General features: G+C 52.2%; 11 protein-coding genes across 11 annotated transcripts; 7 read left to right on the top strand and 4 right to left on the bottom strand.

Moving 5' to 3' along the window:
- The first annotated feature begins 227 nt into the window (after nucleotides 1-227).
- On the top strand, nucleotides 228-1,825 carry K489DRAFT_376985 (uncharacterized protein). The gene has a single exon (XM_033604051.1). The coding sequence runs from the start codon at nucleotides 682-684 to the stop codon at nucleotides 1,693-1,695; it is 1,014 nt and encodes a 337-aa protein (XP_033463595.1). The 5' UTR covers nucleotides 228-681; the 3' UTR covers nucleotides 1,696-1,825.
- Nucleotides 1,826-2,047: 222 nt separating this feature from the next.
- K489DRAFT_119263 (uncharacterized protein) lies at nucleotides 2,048-3,577 on the top strand. Its single transcript, XM_033598956.1, has 2 exons — nucleotides 2,048-2,348; nucleotides 2,416-3,577. Exons 1-2 carry the CDS (start codon nucleotides 2,257-2,259, stop codon nucleotides 3,323-3,325), a joined length of 1,002 nt encoding a protein of 333 aa, XP_033463596.1. The 5' UTR covers nucleotides 2,048-2,256; the 3' UTR covers nucleotides 3,326-3,577.
- On the top strand, nucleotides 3,577-4,677 carry K489DRAFT_119308 (uncharacterized protein). Its single transcript, XM_033598957.1, has one exon. The coding sequence runs from the start codon at nucleotides 3,829-3,831 to the stop codon at nucleotides 4,606-4,608; it is 780 nt and encodes a 259-aa protein (XP_033463597.1). The 5' UTR covers nucleotides 3,577-3,828; the 3' UTR covers nucleotides 4,609-4,677.
- A 69-nt stretch (nucleotides 4,678-4,746) lies between these two features.
- Nucleotides 4,747-5,582, bottom strand: K489DRAFT_367757 (uncharacterized protein; the record flags this gene model as incomplete). Its single annotated transcript, XM_033602888.1, has 2 exons — nucleotides 4,747-5,477; nucleotides 5,546-5,582. The coding sequence occupies 2 exons, from the start codon at nucleotides 5,580-5,582 to the stop codon at nucleotides 4,747-4,749; spliced, it is 768 nt and encodes a 255-aa protein (XP_033463598.1).
- An 853-nt stretch (nucleotides 5,583-6,435) lies between these two features.
- K489DRAFT_376988 (uncharacterized protein) lies at nucleotides 6,436-7,967 on the top strand. Its single transcript, XM_033604052.1, has 4 exons — nucleotides 6,436-6,661; nucleotides 6,730-6,758; nucleotides 6,814-7,068; nucleotides 7,129-7,967. The coding sequence occupies exons 1-4, from the start codon at nucleotides 6,448-6,450 to the stop codon at nucleotides 7,528-7,530; spliced, it is 900 nt and encodes a 299-aa protein (XP_033463599.1). The 5' UTR covers nucleotides 6,436-6,447; the 3' UTR covers nucleotides 7,531-7,967.
- A 678-nt stretch (nucleotides 7,968-8,645) lies between these two features.
- On the top strand, nucleotides 8,646-9,560 carry K489DRAFT_376990 (Pcc1-domain-containing protein). Its single transcript, XM_033604053.1, has 2 exons — nucleotides 8,646-8,805; nucleotides 8,873-9,560. The coding sequence occupies exons 1-2, from the start codon at nucleotides 8,759-8,761 to the stop codon at nucleotides 9,234-9,236; spliced, it is 411 nt and encodes a 136-aa protein (XP_033463600.1). The 5' UTR covers nucleotides 8,646-8,758; the 3' UTR covers nucleotides 9,237-9,560.
- Nucleotides 9,561-9,853: 293 nt separating this feature from the next.
- On the bottom strand, nucleotides 9,854-10,741 carry K489DRAFT_312445 (Brix-domain-containing protein; the record flags this gene model as incomplete). Its single annotated transcript, XM_033600864.1, has 1 exon — nucleotides 9,854-10,741. One exon carries the CDS (start codon nucleotides 10,739-10,741, stop codon nucleotides 9,854-9,856), a length of 888 nt encoding a protein of 295 aa, XP_033463601.1.
- Nucleotides 10,742-11,166: 425 nt separating this feature from the next.
- K489DRAFT_304398 (DNA-binding protein SMUBP-2) lies at nucleotides 11,167-14,421 on the top strand (the record flags this gene model as incomplete). Its single annotated transcript, XM_033600510.1, has 1 exon — nucleotides 11,167-14,421. A coding segment is annotated over one exon (3,255 nt), but the record flags the coding sequence as incomplete, so codon positions are not given.
- A 2,834-nt stretch (nucleotides 14,422-17,255) lies between these two features.
- On the top strand, nucleotides 17,256-24,288 carry K489DRAFT_407295 (uncharacterized protein; the record flags this gene model as incomplete). Its single annotated transcript, XM_033607349.1, has 7 exons — nucleotides 17,256-17,642; nucleotides 17,718-17,782; nucleotides 17,865-17,909; nucleotides 17,962-18,174; nucleotides 18,249-18,517; nucleotides 18,580-18,610; nucleotides 21,192-24,288. The coding sequence occupies 7 exons, from the start codon at nucleotides 17,256-17,258 to the stop codon at nucleotides 24,286-24,288; spliced, it is 4,107 nt and encodes a 1,368-aa protein (XP_033463603.1).
- A 264-nt stretch (nucleotides 24,289-24,552) lies between these two features.
- Nucleotides 24,553-26,088, bottom strand: K489DRAFT_312922 (uncharacterized protein; the record flags this gene model as incomplete). Its single annotated transcript, XM_033600897.1, has 1 exon — nucleotides 24,553-26,088. One exon carries the CDS (start codon nucleotides 26,086-26,088, stop codon nucleotides 24,553-24,555), a length of 1,536 nt encoding a protein of 511 aa, XP_033463604.1.
- A 639-nt stretch (nucleotides 26,089-26,727) lies between these two features.
- On the bottom strand, nucleotides 26,728-27,690 carry K489DRAFT_312122 (uncharacterized protein; the record flags this gene model as incomplete). The annotated part of the gene is made up of 2 exons (XM_033600838.1): nucleotides 26,728-27,504; nucleotides 27,574-27,690. The coding sequence occupies 2 exons, from the start codon at nucleotides 27,688-27,690 to the stop codon at nucleotides 26,728-26,730; spliced, it is 894 nt and encodes a 297-aa protein (XP_033463605.1).
- Between the last annotated feature and the right edge of the window lie 11 nt (nucleotides 27,691-27,701).

Genomic DNA, 27,701 nt, shown 5'->3' on the forward strand with positions numbered 1-27,701 from the left:
AAGGGAGATTCTTCTCCTAGCCGCTGCTAACCCGGTCTCTCTAATCTGGGAGGGCGTCTGGATTATGCACGCCGTATGACCGGGGGTGTTCTCGGTCGCATCGATCGTCATTCCAGTAGGCGCGGATCCTCTTTCCAGTAGTCGCCTTGGGAGTCGTGAGCTCTCCCTCTAAAATAAATTATCAAGGTAGGATTATCACATGCGATACATATAGTCCAGGTGATCCCCGCATCAGGTTGCAAACCCACTCCTCGTGTCTACTTGATCTGTACCCCCGAAAAGTATACTGGTTATACTTGGATCATCGCCTCGTCCTTCTGCCGTTTGTCTTATCGCTCTGCAACTGTGCCGCTGCCGACACCCTAATTATACAGTACTGACGACGGGCGGCCTCGACCATATCGGGAATCGCCTCTGTGCCTATCTCTCATCACACTCACCTGAAGGAGGACCTTCGGGCTTTGCAGGTGTGCGCCACGGATCATCTGCCCTATAGTCTGGCTCGCGTGCTGCTGCGGTTCACCTCGACTCGAACCAGCCCCAAAAAGACGTCACCACCAACGCCAACACCACGCAACCTGCACAGCCAGAATCAAAAGGTCCCAAGATTCGGGTCTCAGGTCAATCCTCTGGTCCAGTGAGCACATCTGTGTTTCCCATCGCCAAGCGACTCTCGATATCATGCTCCTAACTTTGGTGATGCCGCAATCACCTTACCCATCATCTCACACCACTGCTCGCACGACAATGTCACTCGCCATTTTACCATCTGCACCCATGGCTTATAGCAACTCTTCCAAGCCTGTACTCATGGGCTCCAATCTACCTTCTCCTTCGAAGCGTCCTAAGCTTTCGTTGAACACTGCAGGCGCCCCATCCGTCACCTTCGGGAAAGGTTCAACAAGCCTTCGTCTCGATACTCTATCAGCTGTGTCTCCGACGAGTAGGAACACCTTCAGCAATGCATACAACCCGATTCAGCCATTGCGAAAGTCATTATCAACACACTCTCCTCGCTCACCGCGATCGCCTCGATCGTTGCGCGTCCGGAGCTCAAAGCCAAGAACATCGGAAGACGGCTTTCTAAAACCTGCCTCGTCACTTGAATCAAGAACGTTCCCGTCAACACTACCACCAGTTGACCAAAACATGCTCGAGGTTCCCTATAAGCTCGCCTTGGGCGTGATTTCGATCCTGGCCAACAGCCCGCTCCCACGATTGTCGCATCACGACAAAGTTTCGGCAAATGCTGAAGCGCGTCCTGCGCGGACGAAGCGAGTCTCTTTCCGCGCACCGTTAACGGAGGAGATCCAAACGACCAAATTTACCTTGCGACACTCCGATATCGAATCTTCCACATCGTCCATCTCCACTCTAGATCTTTCAAGGTCGGAGAGGAGGCCTTCGAGAGACGAAGTTGACGCGCGTGTTGCTCAGGACGAGCAAGACGAGGGTGTTTTTGGCGTCGATTCGAAGACGGAATCAATATCTCCTCAGACGGGCGAGAAGCGGGAATCTTCCGACGAGGAGGACAGCGATACGTGTCCTGTGACGCCAGTGGTGGGACGGAGGAAACGCCAGCGGGAGTGGGTCTGGACTTTGGGACCTGAGAATCAATCTGAGTACGAGACCCACTTTGCTAGCGAAGATGTCGGCGCAAAGGAGACATTGTTTTGTGACTTGACTCATAGGTAGACAGAGGGATGGACATGGGAGTCATTTTGGTTGGCTCGTCGCATGAGATACCCATTGTTTCCACGCTTTACGACCAATATCTAGGTAATCTGATGGATGAAAGATGAACGAATATAATAATCACTACACACCGTTTGCATCTCTTGGGCATCCGAACGTGGTTTCTTTGTTAATTTCAAGGTTGTCTGTTGATACCTGCATGTAGATTTTGGGCATACGCGTCCGTCCAATCGCACCGGCCATTTCCCACGTGTCTGCGCACACACAGGAACTTTTTAGTGCACAGAGCACTTTCCTAGCCACCTGCAGCTTGAGGCGCGATATCGTCATAAATAAGTGAGCATCGGGCTATGCGCACTACGACAACTCTGCGCTGTTGGTTGTTCCTTCGCGATGCAAACTTTTGATCGTAGTACATACTGCAGAGTATTTCAACGTGGCCCTTGATAGAAGCTAACACTCCGTCATCACCGGAGTAAACATCGTTCAGCAAAAGTGAGCACTGTGTATCCTGCGCATGCACTTAAGTCCCACAGCCCTCTGTCGGCTGAGCCAACAGCTATGTTCACTGCTGCACATCTACTATTGGACCGTGTAAACTTCTCTTTGCCCGGACGACGATGGCAATTGTGTGAATTTGATAGCCTGTGGATGTAAGATTATTGTTGACCAGAAGCGCGACCATTGTGCAGCTCGCTAACTATGGGATCCATTGAATAGCGTCCCTACCTTCATCAAGCACGATGCACAAGACGCGTTAACTGCTCGCTGGACAAAAGCTTTTCCCTTCTTTCAACCCCAATCGTTGGCCGAATTGGCCGGCGATATCATCTCCGACACTTTGCAACAACTCCCAGATATCGAGAGCACGAAATGGACTGTTGTCGATTTTGGATCAGGGCGAGGCGGTCCAGTACCAATCATCGAAACTCTCACCAACCACTGTCGTCCGCTATCACGACGCGCAATAGAATTTCGTCTTTCTGATATTAAGCCAGATCTGGATGCCTGGATGAAACACGCGTCGCAGTCGCATCATCTCTCTTTTGTGCCTCAACCTGTGGACGCTGCGAATCCGGGGTTTCCGGTTATCAGCTCAACAACACCAGGAGACAAGCAAGCTGCATTGCGCAAAGGTTTCAGCTCGGATGGAAGCAAGAACTTCCGGCTTTACTGCGAGACTTTCCATCAATTCGACGATCGCATGGCGCTGAAAGTGATTGAGAGCACTCTCCAGACGAGTGATGCTTTTGCTATTGTTGACACAAGAGAGCGCCGCATTCTCAGCATCCTGGCGGTGCTCTTCGAAACCATTGTGACCTTACTGTGTTCAGTCTTCTGGTTCTCGGACGATCCCACACATCTTGTCTTCACCTACATGGTCCCTCTTCTACCCTTCATTCAATACCTCGATGGCATTGTCGGATGCCTTCGTCGAAGGTCGTTTGAGGAGATGTTGCGCCTGTTCGCAGCAGCATCGGGTCACAAAGCTGTGCTTCGGGAAGGCGGTGGCCGACCAACGTTTGCATGCGGTGAATGGTCATTTCGCGAGGAACGCCATCTGCATACTTGGCCACTTGGGTACATGCAAGTCGTGATTGGGACAAAACAGCCCGAGACGTCCGCGTAAACGACTCGCTGCAGCGATGAATGGGACGAGGATACATCATAATCCGGACCTATGAAAATCCCTGATCACATGCCAAAGCTATCCAAAATGGACGTGCAAATTTGAGCAGAACCTTGGAATGCTTTGCTATCCCTACGAAGCCCATTCTTTGCGCATTTCTAACCGACTTGTGCTGGATCGAGGGCGTTGTGTTGATGAATCTTGTGAATCAGATTCAATCCACCTTCCCATCTACGAGTCTTGGCAGATTGTATAGAATCTGCCTTTGATGGATGGAAATACTGCTGTGTTACACAATATCTGCCCGCACTTGCCAACTGTACGTCACCATGTTCAACTTAGAAATCACGCTTCCCGTCACGGATCCGAGCAAGCACGAAGTACATCCAATACCGACAACTTTGCTCCTCACATTGCTCTCTTGTGGGGCTGAGGAATTCATCCCTTTCCTTTCATCATCGACCACACGAACATGAGATGTTGACCTTGATGATCTCGGCCCCATGACTACGAAAATGTCACCTGGCGACGAACACGCAAAATCGGACCTCAAGCAGCACACCTTGAAGAACTCCTCGGGTACGTCTAGTAGTAATCCCGAAACACCTGGCAATGTACGCGACCGGCGGCATGCGATCGAGTACGTAAAGAATCTTCAAGCGATCAAGAAAGCGAAAGATGCAGCGCAGAGTCTTCGCGAGAAAGCCTCTACAATCACCAATGCGGAGGAACGGAACCGAGTTCTGAGTGATGCATATGCCAAAGAAATGGAAGCCAACGGTCTGAGCAAGCTTGCACAACGAATGCAAAGCGGTCCGTGGCAGGGCTTTGCCGGTGGTGCAGGTATCGGCGGCGCAGTCAGTCTTGGCCTTGGTACGGTTGTAGGCACTCTTGTTGGCGGAGTTTTGTCCGTTCCAATGGTGGGTCTGGGTGCGCTAGTTGGCACAGGCGTAGGCGCCGTACATGGTCCATTTATCAAGATTGGTGGCAAGGAAAAGAGTTGGGATGAGGCAAATGCAGAAGACGTTGTCGATGCACTCGAACAAGAGCAGAATGGGAAGACGACAGATGGGGAAAAGGTATTATGTTCCGCTCAAGCTGGCTCTAACGAAGCGGAGAAGAGTTCTCAACCGGAAAGGAAGAGTTCACCGAGGCATGATAGCTCATTGTCAACAGGAAAAAAATCAGAGCAAGAGTCAAACAATGGGCACATTGTTGATGCATTTACGCAGACTGTGGAGCGAAAGCGACCCAGGAAACTCGAGAGACGCCCCCGCGCGTGACGTGAGATACAGTCATCCTCAAGACAGCTCGCGCGAACACATTGCCTGATCCAATACTTCAGTATCCTCTCAATTTCGACACCAGCTTCGAGCAGTACATTTGTTCTTTCTGACCCCACGTCCGGCCGAATCGAGACGCTAGTGGCCTACCTCCCTCTCGTTCCTCCGCGCAGGCGATGAGCCTGACGATTTCGGATCGCGAGTTGTCAATTTTGCCGCTCGACTTCGACGTGACTCTCCGACGATCACAGCGACGACGTACAACATCCACATGAAGCCAGCGATGACACTGTATCCGACGATGGCACCTCTGCTGGGCCGTGCAAAAGGCAGTTTACGGGCCAATTGTAGCCCCAAGCCACCATTAATGATCCCAAGTGTGATCCCAGCGCGTCCGAGCCAGACGTGCACGAAACTTGGAATGGTTCTGCGGAAGTGCTTCTTGAATGCAGCGTGGTGCAGCAAGCCTGTGAAGGGCTGAATGAAAATCGATATTAGGAGGACTATGCCGATGATGGCGTGCGCTTGATTCATCAATTCGAGATTGACGGCCATGTAGATCCCCATTGCTGCGGCCGCGATGTAGAGGAGATATCCGAACAATTGGCAAAGACCGTGGAGGATCCAGGCTCCCTTGAATGTTGTCAAGCGGATGACGATACCACCTGCGGGAAAGATGAAGCCAAACACTAGGCACGCCAGAACGGCATGCGCAATCGCGAGCGTCCTTTGTGATGAGAAGAACGTGCGATCGGCGTTGTTGCTGCCGAGGTTGAAAATACCATTATTGTTGTTGTTTCCGTTACCGTTGGCTGTAGATGGATTGTTGCCGTTCCCGAATCCTCCAAATTGAGCACATGACTGTGATGCTGAGTATCTTCGTTAGTTCGTTGTTGATCTCTAGCAGGTCCTAATTCTGATCATAGTCTTCACTCACCCAGTGCAATCAGCAGCACGGCATGCGTGAGCGCCATTGTCTAGAAGTGTTTGGGAATTTGAACGGCGAACCCTGATGGTACTAGAGTCTGTGGTAGACGAGATCAAAGTTGATAGAGGTCACAAAGTCGTTGCAGAAGGCACCTGGGCAGTGTCGAGCGACATGTGATGAAGATGAAGAGTGCCGTTCCTGCTGCTGACACGGAACCGATGATGAGTACGGATACAGCATCATCATTACACAACGACTTTAAATAGCTCTTAAGGTATCAGATTGAATGCCAAGCGTAGCTCAACGCCTTCGATCAAGTCGAATGTTTCGGGAACTTGTCACCTTGCCGACAGACTCATACATAGTGATTACCACCATTGTATCACGACGGCCACCACCAGCACGCAGAACGACCTGGAAATAGATCGAAAGTGCTCGCCGAACCAGTGGTGACGCGTCTCCACGACAAAAACGTTCCGAAACTGCATGTGGGTGAATGCTTCAAGAGATCAGTCAACGGTGAAGTACTGTGGGCTCGTCGTCAGGGTGTCGAAACAGCGGTGCCAGGGGCAGCGGGGAGCCAGGCTTTGATCTCCATCGCGTCGTGCAAATGGACGTTCACAGACGTCTATTGATCCAGCAGGTTTGCAATTGCCATTTATCGCTGATGTGTCTGCAAGACGGTAAAACGCCGCTGCGGAGACGATGGGGTGGTAAGTACTATCATTGTTCACTGCATTAGCACAGGAAATGAGATGGATTCACCACAGCTACTGTGGTCGTTCGGAGACGGCAAGCCACATCGGAACGTTTCCGAACTTCTCCCGCTTGCGGCGAACCCTGGAAATTGTCAAGCCTTATGATCCAGGTTCACTCGTGGAATCTTTTGCGATGGATATATTCGGCGAGGCATGGACGACTCTGCCAAAGGCAATGCCGCTGAATCCAAAGATGACCGGTCATGGAGCATCTTTGATGTTCCACCACCATTGAAAAGAATCTTTGATCATTTCCCTCTACAGACGTATCCAGTCGATGAGCTGCCACAGCGCGTTCCGCGCGGAAGGACCGATCATGTTCTGCATGTTTTCACGACCGAGAATGATGCGGCGCATAACCGACCATGTATGATGAAACACTTCGCCAAGAATATATATGGTTGATATTTCTGACAACAATCTCTTGCCCGATAGCGTTCAACCCGCAATGTTTGAAGTATCAAGTATGGCAGCGCGATATCCCTCAGCATCGATCGAAGATCTAACACGTGAACCTAGACATATCTAAGATTTGCGGGCATTCGGTTCCGCACTGTCGTCTCGAGCAACCACGCGTCGCCAACAGGAGTGCTCCCTTTCGTTCAACCCGGCTCCTCCAATCCCGATTGTCTCTCGCCCTCACAGCCAATACCAAGCAACAAGCTCCGGAAATGGGTCGAAGTTGCAGGATCGTCAGAACAATTGAAGGAGGAGGATGACGTTCGATACGATGCGTATACATCTCTGTTGGAAGGCCGGATACGGACGCTTTGGGTGGGTTTTGATCATGACAAGTGCTGCTCTAGTTCAGGGTGCTGACAGTGCATTGGACAGTTATGCCAACTGTATCTCGTCGCCCCCAATGCGCCACTTGTGCGCCGACTTTACGTGAACCCATGCTCTTCGCAACCGTTCGTCCGAACGGCGATTGCACAGCAGCTTCAGGCGGCCGCAGAGACAGAGGTCATCAAGGCACGCCAGAAAAATGCAGTGTCGCTGTTGGACGTCTCGCGTGATGCAGAGGAAGCATTTCTAGCATTCTCTTCTCTCCTCGGAGACGACTCATGGTTCTTTGGAAATGACAGGCCAGGCATGTTTGACGCAAGCGTGTTTGCATACACGCATCTCCTCCTCGACGAGAATCTGGGTTGGGTGCACAATCCTGCCGGGGAAATTGTGAAACGACACGAAAATCTAGCTCGTCATCGGGACCGGATTCTCGATATGTACTTCTAACGCACAGTCACTTATCCCTGTAATTCTAGTTGGATCGACGAAGATTGTGTGGTGAGAGCAACACGCTTAACCCGGGAATGAGCAAGAGATGAATGCGGGTCAGAAGCATCAAACATTCAGACATTATTGTGCTTTCCTTACGATAAGATGATGCTATCTTACAAGTCATGCTCGATGTACAGCAAGGCCAGTCAAACGTCGGTCAATTCCACCACGGCAAGCTTCCGCATTCCTCTGCACGATGCATTGCAACCGGATCAGATCGTGCTCATGAGATACAAAGCTCTCGCTGGATTCCTTAGGATCACCACTTTCCGCCACGCTCGTCCTGCATGCCAATGTTATCGGGGGCCTCAGGGTGTGTCTTCTTCGCCTTCTCGTTCGCGCCTCCGCTGTCCCGCGCGGTGGCATTACCGCCCGTGCCCTGTTGCTGGTTTCTTTGAGAGGAACGATCGTTAGTCACTGCTCGAGAATTTCTGCCTACACAGCAGTCTAATGGTCCACTTACTTGATACCCTGATTGGACTCGTATGCCTGAACATTGTTCTCCTTGTCCTTGCCCTTTTCTAAAACGTGACGGGTGTTCTCACCCATGTCGCCAGTGTTGTTGGTCTTGTCGCCGAGGAATTGCGGTCGCGAGGTACTGAAAGACCGCGAAGCTCTGGACCTCATGGCTGATCGCATCGCGGCGCTCGCATTGATGTGACGGTAGAAAGTCAGAAATTCCGAAGGTGATGACGCCATGGCTTCAACAAGTCTGGCAGGTTACGAAAGTGGAGAATGTTCGATTTGTGACTTGGATTGAAGACCTTGTTGTTTTGATTAAGTGTCTAAAGAATTATCATCTCTACAATGCAAACGGAAACAGCGACTGAAGGCATAGCGACCACTCGGACCAAGGATGAATCAATGATGACCTCAAACAGGGTCAATCAGAGTTCCGCTGGCGTCATTGAGTGGAGGAACGCGCATCATTAGCCTGTGTGGGGACGGATGCTGCACAGTAGATCGGATCGAATTGCGGAACCGATCGCGCTGAAGTAATTCATCAGGCACCTGCCTTTTTCCTTCGTGTGTGCGCCCGCTGTGGGGTTTTCTTCGTGAACGTATGTCGACTGATGACTAGACAGGTGTAGACAACAACCACGCCCTTTTTGTGCGTCTGCAAGCACATCACCACTCGGCAAGATCGCGGCCCTGCGCTGCCGGCCCACGGGCATCGTCTACCATGGCTGCCAACGTATCTGCTCATGACTCTGCTTTTCCATGCTCATTGTGAGTTCTTCAAAGGATCTACAGGATGCTCTAGCCAGAGCTGAAGAAAGTCATATTTTCCGCTCAGAGTTATTCGCATCCCGTTTCCTAGCAGTCGGTTAGCCAAGTCCGCGCACCAAGCAATCTCGGTGGATCAGGAGCTTTCTGCACTGGTCCAAAGATCTTTCTCTCTGGAAAGTCGAGATGTGCCTGCAGCCGAGGAACAATCCCGCAACGAATCGCCGCGAGTCATCTTGCAGACTGTGTACAAAGCGACGACAAATCGCATGCTCCGTGTGGCTGTAAATGGCTTCTTTGACTCCTTGGGGACTGTCATCCAGGTCATGGAGGAGCTCGACGTCGACGTTCTGCATGGGAAGGGTCTGGAGGGACTGGAAGGTGTTCAAGGAGTGGAGCAAGGTATGACAGGAACCACCATCACTGGCGGATGACAGCATTGAAATTAAACCTTTCCTCTATGGCAACTTCCTCTGCTGGCACTACTATTGTACCTCACTGGTTGAGGACAATCATTGATTCTTATATCTACATGGTATCTGAAACAGCTAGTGTAGTCTCATCTCGGGCTCAAGTCTCGTGTCATCCTTGCTGTCAACCGCACATGCATGCCGATTGCACCTCCCTTTCCCGACCCCAGAAGGACGTGCTGCACGTCATACTTCTTCATGGATCAATGGTGATGCGAGGTTCTACCTCTTCACACCCGATGTACGAATAGATGCTGCAAGGCAAATTTATTCCTTGCCGGCCCATTCGATTGTCTGCACGTAACCTAAATGACCATGACAATCCAGGATACTACAATTCGGCGATGCCGAGGCGCCACTATGGCCGGAAGCAATCTTGCGACTGAGCTTACGCGCAAAAGTCCGTGTTCCAAACCTCTCGATCCGTAAGGCTGCGCAATGCACATCTATTGGGAGAAAGCCAGTTCCTTGTGAGTCTGCGCTCGGAACCATGATCTTTGATCCAAAGACAGATTTCTAGTCCACAGAGATCACGGATTCGCCGTTCTGGTGTGCACACTGGACATTGAGCCAAGTCAGACTCATAGGTAGTCCTTCTTCTTGCTTGTTCGCGTGTACTGATTCATGTGCCACTCCACGTCTCCGTCTTTGTTGTCGGCTGTGCCTTGCCGAATCTCGAATAAACGCATTGTCATACGTGGACCAACTTCAGCCAGCTCGACACTCTGATAACCAGTCTTGACGAAGACATGGTGCCTGACTTCGATGCTATCCTCGATGTTTTTGAAGGTGACGACGCGTGATCCTAGCTTCGTACCACCTTCCCGCGGCGGAAACAAGTGCTGGAGGATTTTGACGGTACGCTTTCCAAGCGCTGTGGTGAAGCCCTCGAAGATAAGATGCGGATAGCTTTCGCTGACCGTCCCCCGTGATGCGTTAGGGATGTCGTGACGCAACACCACATTATGAAGGCTGAAAGAAGCCGTCGGACCATGTGGAAAATGTGAAATGGTCAAAGCAGTAGGTGTTCCACGATGTTCATGGAGCAAAATCAGATCGGAGAGTCCGCTTGATTTCGCGCTGGATACGAGGTTCGGTAAGATCAAATTACCACGGTTTAGTCGGATTCCGGTAGGCAGCAAAAGTCTGATCTCTTTCGCAAAGGAGGCTAGTCTTGAACTCGGATCGCGCGAAGTGGTCACCAGGACTCGAGGATCAACAATACCAGAAAGATAGCTGTACTCGTCGTCTAGATCCAGTTCATCTTGCGTTGTCCGATCGGCTCGAGATTCATCATACTTGTAGTCCTGTCGAAGTTGCTTGTCATTGGCGATGCTAGGGTCCAGAGGCTTCCCGGTCGCCAGAGAATTCTTTAATTTTGCGCGCTTTTCTGAAATTTCTGCATCGCGTAGGGTAAGCGCTCTCCGATAGAGATAATCTCTTCTTTGACGCGCCTGTCTTCGGATCATTGTGCAATTTGCGATTGTGTTGAAGCTCCGTGTACTTGCAAGACTGCGTGGCGGAAGTGATCATAAAATTTCAAGGCGAGTCGAAGCCGGAGCCACGTGAAAGTACAGGCGCGTAAGCCCCTCCAGAAAGTTACAGCGGTGCCAAGAACCCACGATTCAAGTGACAGGCGATCTGAAGATCACAGTAGCGTTGCGTTGAACTGTGTTTGAACAGCAACGCTCTTTTGCAGGAAGTCGCCAATCGGTGACAGGTCGATACTGCCCTTTAAAAATCCCCAAGATACAAATTTCGCATGCAAGGGGTTGACGGGTGACATCTCCTCAACCCCCGCCGTGGCGGCCGATCCTAACATACCGATCGACCTCTTGGAAAGTTGCGACTGGTGCTTTAAAGTTTTTTGCTTAAGAAGAGGCAACTGTCAGCCATGGAAGGTGTCTTCACTCACGCGCCCAATCACCTTGTTGGCGACTCCGCCTCTGCAATCAACGAGGGCGACGACATCTCGACTCTCGATGCCGGTGAAAGTGCCTTGGATGGTGAATATGGAAGGGGCAATTTGAATGGTGGTCCTCGTAGGAGAAGGGTTGGTGATGATGATGAGACGGATGTGTTCGATGACGACGACCTGGAATCACTTGCGAGTCACGCTGCGAATGGCCACAACGGACAAGCGGCGCCGGCTCCCGAAGAAGAGGTGGAACTCCCGCCCCATGCGTGCGCATACTGTGGGATTCACAATCCAAGCTCAGTCGTGAAGTGCCTGACCTGTACAAAATGGTTCTGCTCGGCTCGCGGAAACACTTCATCTAGTCACATCATCAATCACCTTGTACGCGCTCGGCACAAAGAGGTGCAACTTCACCCATCCTCGCCACTTGGAGACACGACATTGGAGTGCTACAATTGCGGAACAAAGAATGTTTTCATGCTGGGATTTATCCCAGCCAAGAGCGACACAGTGGTGGTGCTCTTGTGTCGTCAACCATGTGCGGCCATGCCCAGCTCCAAGGACATGAATTGGGACACTTCAAAGTGGCAGCCATTGATTGAAGACCGCTCATTTTTACCATGGCTGGTCAACGCCCCGACAGATCAGGAACAGATGCGGTCTCGTCATCTCTTGCCACAGGTCATTGTCAAGCTCGAGGAGATGTGGAAGGACAATTCGAACGCGACCATTCAGGACCTTGAGAAGACCGCGGGCGTCGATGACGAACCGGCTCCCGTCCTGCTGCGTTACGACGACGCATATCAGTATCAGAACGTATTCGGTCCTTTAGTGAAAATCGAAGCGGACTATGATCGGAAATTGAAAGAGGCGCAGAGTCAGGACAACTTGATCGTTCGGTGGGATTTCGGATTGAATAGCAAGCATCTGGCGTCATTTGTCCTTCCGAAGCTTGAACTTGGCGACGTCAAGCTTGCGGTCGGTGATGAGATGAGATTGAGATACACGGGTGAGCTGCGCCCGCACTGGGAAGGCGTTGGCTACGTGATCAAGATACCGAACAACATGAATGACGAGGTGACGTTGGAGCTTCGAGCGCGCGGTGATCACAAATCTGTACCAACTGAGTGCACTCACAATTTCACCGCAGACTATGTCTGGAAGGCAACTTCATTCGACCGCATGCAGCATGCCATGAAAACCTTTGCCATTGACGAGATGTCGGTCTCAGGATACATTTTCCACCGCTTGCTCGGTCACGAAGTGGCTGCCGCTCCGATGAAAGTCCAACTGCCACGCAAGTTCAGCGTGCCGAACCTTCCCGACCTCAATGGATCACAAATTAACGCTGTGAAATCAGTCCTGCAGAAGCCGTTGAGTCTGATCCAGGGACCGCCGGGTACTGGAAAGACCGTGACTTCTGCCACAATCATCTATCATCTCTCGAAGCTGAACGGAGGCCAGGTCCTTGTTTGTGCTCCATCGAACGTCGCCGTTGACCAGTTGTGTGAGCGAGTTCACATAACAGGGCTCAAGGTCGTTCGTGTATCTGCAAAGTCGCGAGAGGATGTGGAGTCTAATGTCGGCTTCCTTTCGCTCCACCGACAAGTTCAGATGAATGACACCAACGTTGAGCTCACCAAATTGAACCAATTGAAGGCCGAGCTGGGTGAATTGTCCAGCCAGGACGAAAAGAAATTCAAGACACTCACTCGCGCAGCGGAACGTGAGATTTTGCAGAACGCCGACGTAATTTGTTGCACCTGTGTTGGTGCTGGTGATCCTCGCCTTGCAAAACTCAAATTCAGAACTGTCCTGATCGATGAGAGCACCCAGTCCGCCGAGCCTGAGTGCATGATTCCACTAGTCTTGGGTTGCAAGCAAGTTGTTCTTGTTGGAGATCATCAACAGCTTGGCCCCGTCATCATGAACAAGAGAGCTGCAAAGGCCGGTTTGAATCAGTCGCTCTTCGAACGGTTGGTTGCTCTGGGCTGTGCACCGATCCGACTCAATGTCCAGTACCGTATGCATCCTTGTCTCTCGGAGTTCCCTTCGAACATGTTCTACGAAGGCTCTCTGCAAAATGGCATCACAATGCAACAGCGTCTGAGGAAAGATGTCGACTTTCCCTGGCCTGTCGCAGACTCGCCCATGATGTTCTGGTCTAATCTGGGTAACGAAGAGATCAGTGCCTCTGGTACGTCTTACCTGAATCGAACCGAGGCACAGAACGTTGAAAAAATTGTCACTCGCTTCTTCAAGGCCGGCGTCAGCCCATCTGCAATCGGTATCATTACTCCATATGAAGGACAACGCTCCTACGTCGTGCAGAGCATGCAGCAGACCGGAACTTTTAAGAAAGAGCACTACAAAGAGATTGAGGTCGCGTCTGTCGATGCTTTCCAAGGCAGAGAGAAGGACTTCATCGTACTCTCCTGTGTGCGAAGCAACGATCATCAGGGCATCGGTTTCTTGAGCGACCCACGTCGTCTGAACGTTGCTCTGACACGTGCAAAGTATGGCTTGGTTGTTCTCGGAAATCCCAAAGTGCTTAGCAAGCACCCCCTCTGGCATTATCTGCTCTTGCATTTCAAGGAGCGCAATTGCTTGGTCGAGGGCCCGCTGAATAATCTTCAAGTCTCCTTGTTGCAATTCAGCCGGCCCAAGACGACTTACCGTGGCCCTCAACGTTACAACATGGCCTACCAGAATGCGAACCACATGGCGGCCACTGGCGCCGAACGTAGCAATGGCCGCCGCAACGGGCCCCCGACTGACAACGGAAGTATTGTGGGGTACATCCCCGACGATGTATCCTCAATTCACTCATCGGCGCTCGGCGGGGCTGCTTTGCCTTCTCAATACCCTCCCATGTTCCAGGGATTCCAGGATTCGTGGCCGACATTGCAAGGTGGGCCGCGAAACGGCCCCATTCACGACAAGACGCACCATATGCCCGAGTCTATCGCCGGCGAGAGTGTGGCCGCCAGCGAGATCACGGACATCACGACCAACGGCTCCGCCAAACCTGGGCAGGGCGGTGTCAGCTTGGCAGGACTGAGCATCAACGACCTCAACAAGCAGGCCTCCTTGTCCCAATCTGATAAGCTTCGTCGCTACGTCGAGGGTCAAGGTCCATCCCAACCGCCGATCGGTGCTGGCCGGAATCGATCTACCCTCGAAGACGAAGACGCACGGAGCGTTAGCACCGCTTTTGCTAGTCAAGTTGGAATTGGAGGATACGACTGATTGTGAGACCCGACTGTCGTGCGGACCAAGCACAATTCCTATCCTTGTTGTGACCGAATTGGTCATTTGGCATTAAGCAGCCTCAGATTCACATTTATCCTCGAGGTCATCTTCGCCCAATTTACCGCCAGTCAAACCAGACTTGATGCGCAAGAACGCCGTTCGCGCTCCCGATGCCGACGAGAACACGTCTCAATCACAGAAGGATGAGTTCCAGGACAAGCGCTTCATCGCTTGCACCCACATCAATACGATGTGCTGCCCCGATGGACCTATGCGAATGTGGTCCACGCCACTTCGTGAGGAGAACGGACGAGTACATCATGCCTACTGCTCGCCCGAAAACAGCAGGCTCAACGCAGCTCCGCATGCGTTGCAAGATCTCAAGTCACTTGTGCTCCGCGTCTGACTGCTGAAGACCGTCAAATTGATAGGCCATGCCGACATATCTTAACCCCGTCGGGGCGCTTGCGTTCCAGTTCTTCAGCTCTGCCGTTCTTTTGATTTCGAGCTACCTTTACTGTTTTGTCGCGTCGTTTGCGGAACGCTTCTGGCTTCCGCATAACTAACTTGAGTCACTCCTTGAACCTATAACTAAATCATGAATAAAATCGGGTCCATACCCCCATTCTATGCAGTTGCCAAATTGCGCGGGTCTATTTCCTACTCAAACCATACCAATCTTGCTGTTATGACGGGCCCACTGCCCACTGAGGAGTCGAGAAATACGATATTTCAATCTGCAAGTCTTGTGCCTAGAAGCATCCAAAACACCCGCCGACGTCAACGATGTCTTTTCCCACTAGCAGCAATGCTTGACACCGAACCAGCACTGCACCAGAGAGCAGGAGCCCTTGGTTGGAATTGTGTCGTTAAATGCAGCTGGCCACGGACGCAAAATGCCAATCTTGTACAGCTGAGCACATCTTGACGGAGAAAGTGTCAGCGACAAGCGCCCGAGGTGCAGATGGCCATTATCCCATTTACAACCCGGAGCTTGAAGCTGTCTGAGATATATTACTCGTCCATCTACGTAGTGCTAAAGATGCTGTGTTCAAGTGATGCTTGCCTCTGAGTCTCGTGCCTCAATCACTTGACCCCGCCGAGGTTGTTCCGTTATGCCAGATGTGATTATTTCGAGCGTCCAGCATCAAGATCCCGCATATACCTAGGTATTGCATCATGCCACCGCATGCCACGTGGAGAAGCATATCACTATATCCGAAAATCCGTCGAGGTTGTTGCGAGCTGGAAAACGCGCGCAGGAGTTTGACTGGCAAGTCGAGCCTCCGTCCTCGGCGAGAGGGCTTTGTGTGCGTCTGTGGCTTGCGCAAGAAGCGAGCTGGGGAGCATATGAAGCCTGGTGATCCGGTGTCAAGTTCTCTTATCATATCTCTTCACACAGCATTTGTTCGTGTATGGAGACGGCGCAGTCATGGCTGGTGATCAACCTCCGTGTTAACGATCTGTAGCAAAGTACAAGAGCTAGACGCTGCACCTCATCGCAAATGCATGTGCATGCGCAATCGGCGCGGAATGCCGATGATAAGCTCTCCACCGGGTGTTCAGTCGATTTCCCCACGTAGAAGGGAAAGATTTTGATTTTGTGCCCTGCGCGTGTATGTAGTGTATTTCTCAATAAGCTGTGTGTAATCAATCTGCGAGCTCGAACAGGCCCACAATGCCTTTGTTATTGAACCTCATGTTGTCACGTCCCAGCGGCAGCGGATTGACACCACTTTTGCGGACACGCTGATCGCTTCATCTGGCCCATTCGAGGTCTCCACCGACGGACCCAAGATCATGCATGATTGTCAACCTTGGAAAGCTTCCAAGGTTCAAAAAGTTTGGGGCAGTGGAAGGGAAAATGTCACGACCGCATGCGGAACCTGCTAGCAGTGCAGCATCCATGGCTCTTGCATCTGGGATCCCGAAGAATTCCAAGGTTCCGTGCGAAAGAAGCTCCAGGGCTACCCGTCAGCTGGAAAAGCACAGCACCATGCCCAATTACGGTAGGTGTACTGCTAGATCGGGCGAAGCAAACCTACCTCTTTGCTTAAGTCGCTGATTGGTGAGACATGCACCTGCGCCTGCGGGTTTCGACTTGCTGCAGAGTGCGTGGCGCGCAACGCCAATGCATGGTGACCGGCGAGTCATTTATCAGACTGCGGCGCACATGCATTGTCCTCCACATACCCGATACAGTAGCAGACTATTAGTCCAGCCAGCGCTCTTCCGGTGATGTAACTAGCACTTGCTTCACTGCTTACGACACTGACTTAGCGGCCGGGGCAATGGGCTACCTGTTCAAAAGAAACTAAACGCAATAGCCTGATGCTAATATACGAAGGAGAACGAGCGCTGGAAGTCAGCTTGACGGGAAACGCTGTGAAGAAGAGGACCGATAATGATGGACAATCAACCAAATTCAAGACGACTAGCGGCAGCCACCCACGTGTGTCTCAACCGCAAGACGTGAGCGGACCGGGAATCCGAAGGCTAGGTGTGCCCGCCGAAGGAAGCTGCCGTTGGCTGGACCGACTCGATCACCATTGGGCGAATCCCGCGCAGGGCCAGCATGAAAAGCGGAGATCGGTGACGGCCACAGAACCCTGGCCTGTGAGATGCAGCGATCATGATAAAGATTCCAAGTTCCAAGCATGACCGACTGGAGCCTCGCCCACCCATCACGCATATCGCGCGACCTACTGCGCCGCTTCTTTTCCCGAATCCCTTTCCGCCGAGAATAAATATACCCAGAGGATCCTGAAGAGCTGCGCATAGATATAGAGACACACCGCAAGAGACGGCACAATATGGCTTCCGAAGAGAACAACATGGCTTCCGAAGAGGACAACAATAACAGCACCATGGAAGCCACTATCCTACCACCGGCGAACATGGACGCTGACGAGTACGACCACGATAGTACGTTCGGTGGCGATCGGGAATCCCTAGCGAGTAGCTCCACCAGTCTGAACTCCGAAATCACACGCTATCAATTCGAACATGGTCGGCGGTACCACGGATATCGCGCGGGCGCATACTTATTCCCAAATGACGAGGAAGAGCTGAATCGCATGGACATCGAACATCAAAACTGTCTGGTGCAATTCGACGGGAAACTCCACCTTTGTCCGCTTGACAATCCGAAGGAAATTCTGGATCTGGGAACAGGCACAGGATTGTGGGCCATTGATATGGTAGGATTCCTGCGCATGACGCATGCGCAATACTGTTCGACAAGAGAAGGCGCATACTAAATGACATGCGAACAGGCAGATCAATATCCAGAAAGCAGCGTTATTGGTACGGACTTAAGCCCCGTCCAGCCGCAATGGGTGTGAGTCTGGAGAGCAGTCTTTTCATATGTGGCTACCATGCGCTATATTCAACTGAGGTTTGGATATTGATATTCAGATTAGGCCACGAAACTGTGAATTCCTGGTAGATGATTTCGAGCAGGACTGGTGAGTTATGACATCGTTTCAGCTTCGAGTTTTACGACTGAAGGGAATCTAGGACCTTTGGCGAGGACAGATTCGACCTGATCCATGCTCGGTATCTTTGTGGTTCCATTGCCTCATATCCCGACCTCTACAAACGGATATACAGGGCTCTCAAACCGGGCGGTTGGGTAGAGCTTGTAGACATTCAATGCGGAACGTTCTCTGATGATGGCTCTGTCGCGCCCGACTCACCGTCCAACATCTGGTGGTCTACATTGAAAGAAGCGTTAGTCTCGAGTCTCCATCTTTCATTTTCAGATGTCCGATGTGATTTCATTTCCTGACTCGAACTTTGTGCAGATTCGACAAACTCGGCAAGCCAATTCTTGACATCGAGGCCTATCCAAAATATCTAGAAGAGGTCGGCTTCGAAAACATCGACATGCAAATGCTGAAGCGACCAACCAACGACTGGCCCAAAGACCCTAAAATGAAGGAGATTGGCAGGTACACCTGTCTCAACTTCTTGGAGGGCCTTGCAGCGTTCGCCAACGTGCCTTTCACTCGTGCGCTGGGATGGAAAATTGAAGAAGTGTCAATCCTCAATGCGCAAGTGAAAAAGGAGACTGGTCAGTGATCTTCTGCTGGCGCTTATGTTTCCACGAAGGGTAACTGACGAACACGATTTTAGTCACTCGCAAAATTCACGGCTGGCAAAAAGGGTAAGAAAATCCCAGAACATAAATCGCCATAGACTGTTGATCATGACGGCTGACCTTACTCGAATAGCATGTGCTGCTGCGCCCAGAAGCCCCTCTTCCCTCCAGAGGCGAAATGACAAGATGGGCCGACGACAATCTGAAGAATGTTTTTACGAGTGAATGTTTTGAGACAGCGCCCGAAACAGTCGGGACTTTCATCGGCAGCATTGTATGTTGCATTGATTTTTCAAGATCGATTCGGAAGGAAATTGGTCTTTACACGCAGACTGGAATGTCAACATACGTTGTGCAGCTGTTGATCAGCACCATCCACCACCCATTCAACAATCACTTATCAGTAACAATTTCACTTCGAACTTCGATAGGGTTCATGCCAATGCATTTGATCCTTCATTAATCTTCGAGCAAAGCTCGCACTGGGCTTCTCTGGGCCTTACAAATGAATCACACAAGTCAGTATACGAACAGCATCCACGACTCGTCGACGTTTCTGAGTGAATCGGGGTCATTGTCAGAGTACAGGACTTGTGGATGTCTCATGTCATTGTCACAAGTCTCCCTCTTTGTCACAACCGCCTACCTTCTACAACCCACATCAGGAAGTTCCACAAATTGGTCGATCGAAAGGATTGACCTTCGACCAAAACTCGACGCATTGTCAAGGAAACGTAATGCATTGCCACGGTCATTTGCTATCGTCCCTCGCCTCATGCTGCTTCTGTATTATTTCGTGCAGGCCCGTTCATGGACATTCTTCGGGCCCTGGTCGCAAAATGTCGGCTTACGCCTTCCCATTGCCGCAATGCCCGCCCCGTCCATTCCGACCTGACGAGGATTTGTATTTGCGGCCGTTCCATATCCACGTAGGCCGAGTCCCTGCGCGTGGCACGGGCTTGGCATGCTGGTCGCGCCGAGGGATCCCTGCTTACTTAGTCAAACGCAGTTGATTATGTGTCATCTGTATGTGATGTGATTCACAACACTATTTGAGAGGCCTGAAGTTTTGTAGAATTTCAAAAGCCGTGAACCATTGGCAATGCTACTTAGGTACCAAGGTAAGTAGAAGCTGGTGACAGTGTAAAGTACCCGCCTGGGCAGGTAAGTACCAAACATAAGCCGGAGTGCTCTGATGACGACAACGGTGCCGCTAAGCTGGCTGGGCTTTCTACAGTACGGCAGTACGGCAGGCCTCTAGCAGCCTTGGAATACAGGGAGATGGCGACGGTGATGGTGATGACAGAAGTGTGAGACGCTACAGTTGACACCACCGTACTTGGACACTGGGCGCAGGCGGAAGCCCTGCGCCAGCAATACCATGATGATATCGTGGCAGGTGAGCTCGAGCTAGTTTGAGGCGGGCGACGATCCAAACACACAAATCATCACTCGGGGATCGACGCCCGCGGATTGTTTCAGATACAGTACTGGGCTGGAGGTGCCGAAGCCATCCATGGATACCGGGACAACAGTAGCCGTCACAGAAAGTGATGGTACTGCTTTATCACACTACCTAGGTATACAGCCTCTCTTCGATTTCCGTCATTTCTTGCCTGGCGACATCACGGCGACACGGCGGCGGCAACAGCGGCGAACGGCTACTGCGGTTCGAAACACTCCAGTCCACCTGGGCAGTCCAGTATATCTCCAAACTAGCTGGGCCGCAGCTGGACAGGCAGCGAGCGCATCACAGGGCTTGGATGTATACGTCACCCGCTCCAACAGCCTGGAGGCCTGGGACTTTGCTTTGGGTTTATCTTGGCTCGAACCGCGGCCGGCCTTGTCCCGCTAAGAAACCACATCATTGTGATTCATCGCATGCAATTTCGCCGTGTCCACGTAGCAAATTCTTGGCTAAAGATCATTGAAGAGGTGAGTGCTGATTTCGAGTGCGAAGTATGAACAGGCTCCATCCTCTTTGATGGGGAGGAAAATGATGTGTGTTAATTCCAATGCACCCAGGTGGAATGAAGCAAACCTGGAACCATACATAGAGACACGACGCGCGGTGGTCATGGACTGTAATAATATCAATTTGAATGCGACCGCGGGGTACAAATAAACCCCCGGCGGTTACCGTATAGTGTCTTGTGTGTGGACTGTCCTGCACAACAACCCACCAGAATCACTGCTGCAGGTGCACATGCATCATTTTTGGCCCCGAGCGCGCCTGAGATTGCCGACGCCCCACCCCGGTGACGATGTTCCTGTCTATGACCTACACGTGAAAGTATCGACCATGTATACATATATATATATATAAATCGCGCTTCTCAAACCGAGCTGGGATCGATCATCTTCTGCGAATAAACGCGCATGCTACACCTGCTCGACAATTATTAGAACCCGAGGCCATGCCACTTGGTGCGACACGCAGCGCCAAACACACCTCGTTACTTGTCTAGGTTTCAGGCGACGCGTCTCAACCAGGAACACTCCGCCGCGACTGCGCTGGGCTTAGATCTTTCTGACACACTGTTTCTGCGGCTTACCTGGGCACGGCCAATCGATCAGATTGCTATTCAACACCTTTCGCTTTCCTATCGACTTCAATTACCTCACCTCTTACATTCAGATCTGCTAGGACTGAAATCCCCGAGACTTTCACCCCTCACCTGAGCCTCCGACAATACATCACTACCGGATCACCAAAACGGAAACACCAATCTGCAGACCCAAAAGGATTCCTGCTCAGGACTTCGCTCATGGCGTCAGCGCCTCAGTTCAGCACCGGTGCTGCAACTCCTGCGGTAGCAGAGGGTCCTCTCATCGTCGAGCCGAAAATGTCCCCACCACAAAGATCCGACACCGTGGAAAGCCAGGCCTTCTTCGATGCACCAGAAATATCACAGGCGAGGCCGATCCCAAATAATGTAGAGCGACAGAAGTTGGAGCGAGCACCGCCGTCAACGATGTCCCACGTATCTGTGGCACCTCCCGGCTCCGTCTTGACCGGCAAGCAGGAGCATTACCTCAAACGCGAGCTCATGGCGCAACAGACAAACTGGGAGGTCCGCGAGTTGTCGAGTCCCACAGCGCTCCGACGATTCGGCGCGCCCTTCCATTCAGATGCTGGCGAGGTCGCCCCTGCCGACTCAGAACTCCCATTATTACGGTACATCTTTGTAAACCATGTACGGAACTTCCCATTCTTGAACCAGGCGAAAGAGAAGGAATTTTGGCAGGATAAGCTTCAGGTATTCCTGGAGAGCTTTGCAAACAAGCACATTTCTTCCTCGGAGGATCGTTTGGAAGAGACAAAGAGAGCCAAGTTGGCCTTGAAGGCGACCAAGCTCGTGGAGCTGATGATGGTATCAGGCATTCCCACCGCATCAGGATACGAAGAGCGCATTCGATTCTCGGAGCTGGAGGTCGTGGATAGTGGCCCCAACGAGCAAGGCCTGGTAGTCAATGTCCCTCAGGGCCACGAGATCAACGGCTGGGATATCAACGTTGCTGGAGTCCGGATGGTCAGTGTCAAGCGACACGTACGGTCTCATGACCACGCCGAGTTCCTCCTTCGTGTCAAGCACAAGGACGAGCCGGAGATTTACGTTTCGCGGCGGTTTGGCGATTTTGTACGGATGCACAGGAAACTTCGGTTAGAGCTACCAGGCAAGGTCTTGCCTCCTCTGCCCAAAAAGAACAAATCACATTCGATTTTCAGCAGTGGAGGCGGCAGTGATGCGGATAGCCTCTCCTCACAATCGATCAAGTCTGGTAAACAAGCTACGCAAGAGCCCAGCCAAGAAGCCGGAGGTATTCGTGGATATTTGGCTTCTTGGACTGGGAGTTCGAATTCGGCCAGGCATGGGCGGAATGCTTCTCGTACTTCTCTTGCGCCGTCAGAGTCATCACCACGGGGCTCATACGACTCCCACGGGGTAGCATCCAGCAAACCCGCCTCTACACCACCTGATGGAGATGGTGCTGTTCTCGCCCGCGAAGAGCAGCGAGTATCGCTCAGGGCATTCCTGCGCAATTTCCTACAGAATGAGAGCATTGCATTGTCGAATTCGATGCAAGAGTTTCTCACTCATGACCCCATCGTGATGACTGCGGAGGAGCAAGAAGATATCGAGCGAAGAAAGTTAATGGACGAGAAGCGACTCGAGGAACAACGCAAATTCTTCGAGATCGCGCGAGAGCGTGCAAGAGAATTGGACGTCCACATGGAAAAGTTCAGACGCAGCGTCATCGAGCGGAACGGGCTTCGAAGCCTGTTCGCCGAGATTAGAAAGAAAGAGCACATCGCAGATCTGGAACCAGAGTATAAAAAGTTCGCAGAGTGGGTACGGATAGAGGTCGCGGCGACGTGTTACCACCTATTTCTTGCAGAAGACAACTCACCGGAATTATTCGCACAAGCAAAGCGTATTCACAGCTTGGTGCCGTATACTGCCTTGAAGCAGGTCATTCGGTTCACAAACCCGGCTGCCGTGATGGCAAACGTGCTTGACATCTTCATGGCCCAACCCCTGGGAACCAAGTCATTGCTTCAACGTATCTTTGGCCTTGCTGTCGGCGATGGCATCAGAAGTATCCAAAAGACCATTGATGCGCTCGTGACGAAGATTGAGGAGCCGACTTTCTGTGAAAAGATCCAACGATACGCTGAGTCTGACGAGGCTCTCAAACGTAGCATCCGCGAGGAAGCGGACCAAGACAAAGTCGACTTACTTGTGAAAGTGCTGCAAAGCGAGGAGATTTCTCCTCAATTATCGAGCGAGCAGATTGGCCGCGCGTTCAATGCCTACGTCGCCTGGGAAAATGCTGTCGAGAATGTCGATGAAGAGATGCGTCAAGGCGCAGAGCTTTTTGCTCAATTGAAGCAGCTGCAGCGCCTATACACCCGCAAGCGCGACAAGCAGATGATGCTGGAGCTGGTTGAGGAGACGAATACCCTTCGTCTCTTCCGCGATCTCTTCTCCATCTTCTACGAGCCACTGGTGCGCGTCTACAAGAGCGCAAACGTGTACAACAGCGTCACAGATTTCGCCCGCTTCGCCGACGATGCCATCCAGACCATCGAGAAAGCCCAACGTCAAGACATCAGCGCCGATCCCAACCAGACTGTACAGAGCTTCATCGACCTTTGCGAAAGACACGAAGACGATCTCTACAAGTTCATTCACGAGGTGCACATCCACGACGACGGTCTCTTCGACAAACTCATGTCCTGGATTGAGGGCATCCTCGACTTCCTCCGCAACGGGCCGAACGGTGGTAAGGTGGACATGAACGCCCTGTTCCAAGGTGCCGTGGAGATGAAGCAGATCGACCGCGAGGTTGCCATGCGCGAAATCAACGCACTCATCAAATGGCAAATGGCGCGCAAACGATGGCACCAGGACAAGACCCGACAGAAGATGGCCACGGCCGGCGATCATAACTCCAACGACATGGGCGCACTGGCCTCGACGTTCAAGCCCGGCGACTTTGGATTGCACCCCATGGATCTGCAAGACATGGAGCTCGACGACAACGACGACGAGGACGATTCCGAGAATGAAGATGAGGATGATGATGCGGATCAGATCGCTGCAGAGAGGAAGCGGAGACGGAAAAGGCAGGATCTGCTGAGGAGGAGTGCGGGTGAGCCGGTCAAGCCCCCGATTGAGGAGCTTCACAAGATGGCGCCGCAGTTTTTGGCCATGATCCGGAATGTTTTGGCTACTTGAGCGACAACGATGGAATGCTCGGTCACTTCCTGCATAGAGACCCTGCATAGAGAGATTCTGTATGGCAGTGGTTTGCTGGAGGCCGGCGTACGGTGCATAAGTTTTAGCATTCATTATGATACCAAATCGAGGGGATAAATTTTGTTACAATACGCCCGTCGAAATTCTCCACGCGCCGTAGGCGATCCTAATACCATCTGTGAAGAAATGTCAGTAACTGCCCTCCGCTAACATGAGCACTATCGTTTGCAGCGCGCTCGAGACTCACCCATTCCCTTCCTCGCCCATTTTCTTATTCCTCGGATTCAAGCTCACCAATCGCTCTCCAGGGACCGTCCCACTGATGGCCGATTCGAAGACCCCACCCACCGCCCGCCGTCCGACGTTATCAAAGCTCCGGAACTCCCCTTTCCCGCCATCAGCGCCATCTGCCCTCAGCCCATTCGTCGCCGCCCACTCCAGCGACGCCGTCGGCCCGCTGTCATCGCCGAGGTCACTCCACCGCGTCACGACGAGCGCATGTTTGAACGGCTGCGCCAGATCCGCCGTGTCCTCGATCATGTTGACGTTGACGAGATACTCGGTCGCGCACTCGGGACAGCGGCGCGCAGGCCGACACTCGTCGCAGCCGCGCACGATGAAGTTGGGCCGCGCGGCTTCGCGGGAGACCTTGAAGCCTCGCTGCAGCTGCTTGTGGATCGGATCCGGTGGCGAGGGGACGTGCGACAGGGCGCATTTGCAGATCTTCATCAGGTCGCCGTCGCGCCAGTGGGCGCATACGGAGAAGTACGGGACGTACTCTTCTCGATCGTAGAGGAGCTGGCGGTAGGTCGTCTCGGTGGAGCTGGCGGCCGGGGGCGCGACGACTTGGCTGACGACGCGCATCAGCAGGCGGTTGTCGTGGACCATGTATCGTGTGCGGTGGGTCCAGCCGCTGGTCTTGCATTTCCATCTGCGACTCAGCTTGTCGGCGCCGAGGCCGTGGGCGGATGAGAACTTCTGTGCGCGAACGGCGAGTTGGAGGAACGAGTAAGGGAATTCGCGGTCGAAGGTTAATCGCATGCGAGGGAGGACAGATTTCTTGACGTTGGGGCATTTGAAGATGGGGTTGGCTACGAAGTCCGCTTTTAGAACTTCTTCGCCGGGGTTGAGACGTTGGTGGAATTTGACGCAGACGAAGCAGAAAAGGTGGTCCGGCAGCCGACGGTCGAATCTTCGTAAGAAGATGATTCTATGAGCTCGGTTCTCTGGTCGTTTGAGAGTCTCGAATGGCATCGTCCCTAGTTTGCGAAATAGAGTTTTGGTTGAACTTGCCAGATTGGCAGCTTCTAGAGGTGTGAGGAAGAAGGCGATGCGATTCCAAATCTCATCTGGGAGGGAAACAATCAAATTCTCGTGCTTGACGGATCTCATTGCTTCGTAGAGTATGCGGTCTTTGCCCGTCAGGTTGCTAGAGTCCTCCAGTGCGTCGAGTAGACCCAATTTCCTACCGTCGAGCAGCGATTCGAACGACTCGTGATGTGCCAGCCCGTGCATCATTTCCGTGTGATCGAGAGGCTTCTCCGCCACCGTCGTGCTGTCGCTGAAGACCGAATATTCTCGCTCGCCCAGTTCGTTGACATCGCTCTGCCGATCCGGCCCCTGCGGTCGGGGCTGTACTTTCTGAAGCTTGCGCCTCTCGCCATCTTTTCGCGCTCGCTTGTCCACTGCATCCTGAGAGTAGCTTTTGGGCGGTCGCAGGACATTGCCGACCTTGGTAACTAGCCTCACAGGCCAGCTGTGCGCGTTAGGCGCGTCCATGTCGCGGATTTCTCAGCCGAGCTCACGCGATCGCGGATATTGATGGATTTGACGAAAAATGCATCATTTACAGAGAGAGAGCATCGCTGCAGGGCATTCAGACGACGATATTACGATGACGATCTTTACAGCAAGCTATGCAGGTAAATCTCGCTCTTGTCGGTGGTCCCCGAATCAGGACGAAAGATTCTCACATTACAATGTCGTGCGATCATCCTCAACATCAATTGTTTGGTAGCGGCACCAGCCATCGAAATGCGGAGGACAATCTCGGGACGATCTGGAATGACGTCTCCCGGAGTCATGGCACTCAGCAGCGGTGTCGAACATGCACAACGCTGCAAATGACAACCCTTATAACAACCTGAGCAGGATTGCCATCAAAATAACTCATCAAATTTGGTATCGTCGCTATCAATATCATGTTCAGACCTCATTTGCACTTGCACACGATATACGACGTGTCGCCCGATGAAGTTTAGAGGATCCTGTCCCGGAATTCGACCCAGCTGCGAATCGTGAAAACGCGGTGCAAGACGTGCAACCATAATTTGGGACGAGTGCCTTGGACTCGTAGAGCGCTGTCGTCGTGGCAATCCAATATGGCACTCTCTGTCCGCGATTACTATGTGATTCCCATCAATATTCGCCCTTGCCGTTGACCTTCGCCGATCTTCCAGCCTTTCGGCTTGTGCAACAGCTGTAACACCAGAGTACACTCGCGACGAGCATGACTCCTGTCGCCACCCAGGTCATGGCCAACCATTTATTGCCTTGATGAGCGTTGATGCCAACTTTGTCGCCGTATTGATTGACAATGTCGCTGCCCTTCACAGCCAGCGACGTCGCCACAGCGCTTGCAATTCCGATGACCAGGAAAGCCAAGACCTCAAAAATCACATTGACCAGAGCGCTGATACGGCCATTGAAAAACACGCTGATCAAGGCGAGTAAGGTGGCGACACCGATGAGCCCGACGCCTATGCAGTACAGAATGAAAGTTGCGCGTGCTAAGACGCCGAGCGTTCTGTAGCCATCGTCGATGGCCGATGGCCAGCCCAAGTCCTCCAGATCGATGTTGCTGTGCCCGCTGTTGTTGAGCTCGCGCTGGAGTACCGTACGAAGATCGGTATCGAACAGGCTGGTGGTGTTGGAGCACTCCGTTACGTTATTGGAAATGCTCGAGCGAGATAAGGTCGCGTTCGGTACCGGGCCAGGGACGTAATCTCCTTCGCAATAGGTGAAAAGATGTGCGGCGTAGAAGTCTGCTAGACCGAGTTCCTGCGCGAAAGAGTTGAATTTATCTTGAATGCGACCTTCGACATTGTTGCTGATGTTTTTGAAAAACGACACCACCGGATTGCTTGACGATTCGGTGGTGTTGAAGACCTCATAGCCCAGTCGCGACGTGTTCAACTAACAAATGGTTGTGAGCATCTGACTTCCTCGCTTTCGTTTGTCTTTTTCTTATTTTGTCTCACGTACAGTCACTATGGGGAAATCGTTCAGGAAATGGGTGTTGCGCCCTGCAAACAGGCACAGAAAGGATAGAATCAGCGCGCCTGTGCACAGAAGCGCAGGGATGAGAGCGAACCAGCGCATGTCGAATCTCT

This window comes from Dissoconium aciculare, assembly GCF_010015565.1.
Source record: "Dissoconium aciculare CBS 342.82 unplaced genomic scaffold K489scaffold_2, whole genome shotgun sequence".
Taxonomy (NCBI): Eukaryota; Fungi; Ascomycota; class Dothideomycetes; order Mycosphaerellales; family Dissoconiaceae; genus Dissoconium; species Dissoconium aciculare.

What these genes read in the sequence shown, in the direction of transcription:
- K489DRAFT_376985 (XM_033604051.1), top strand. Translation starts at nt 682, where the DNA reads ATGCTCCTAACTTTGGTGATGCCGCAATCACCTTACCCATCATCTCAC.
- K489DRAFT_119263 (XM_033598956.1), top strand. Translation starts at nt 2,257, where the DNA reads ATGTTCACTGCTGCACATCTACTATTGGACCGTGTAAACTTCTCTTTG. An exon ending in GAATTTGATAGCCTGTGGAT is followed by an intron (nt 2,349 to 2,415) that starts GTAAGATTATTG and finishes TCCATTGAATAG; the next exon opens with CGTCCCTACCTTCATCAAGC.
- K489DRAFT_119308 (XM_033598957.1), top strand. Translation starts at nt 3,829, where the DNA reads ATGACTACGAAAATGTCACCTGGCGACGAACACGCAAAATCGGACCTC.
- K489DRAFT_376988 (XM_033604052.1), top strand. Translation starts at nt 6,448, where the DNA reads ATGGACGACTCTGCCAAAGGCAATGCCGCTGAATCCAAAGATGACCGG. An exon ending in TGCGGCGCATAACCGACCAT is followed by an intron (nt 6,662 to 6,729) that starts GTATGATGAAAC and finishes CTTGCCCGATAG; the next exon opens with CGTTCAACCCGCAATGTTTG. An exon ending in CGCAATGTTTGAAGTATCAA is followed by an intron (nt 6,759 to 6,813) that starts GTATGGCAGCGC and finishes ACGTGAACCTAG; the next exon opens with ACATATCTAAGATTTGCGGG.
- K489DRAFT_376990 (XM_033604053.1), top strand. Translation starts at nt 8,759, where the DNA reads ATGGCTGCCAACGTATCTGCTCATGACTCTGCTTTTCCATGCTCATT. An exon ending in TCTGCTTTTCCATGCTCATT is followed by an intron (nt 8,806 to 8,872) that starts GTGAGTTCTTCA and finishes TTTTCCGCTCAG; the next exon opens with AGTTATTCGCATCCCGTTTC.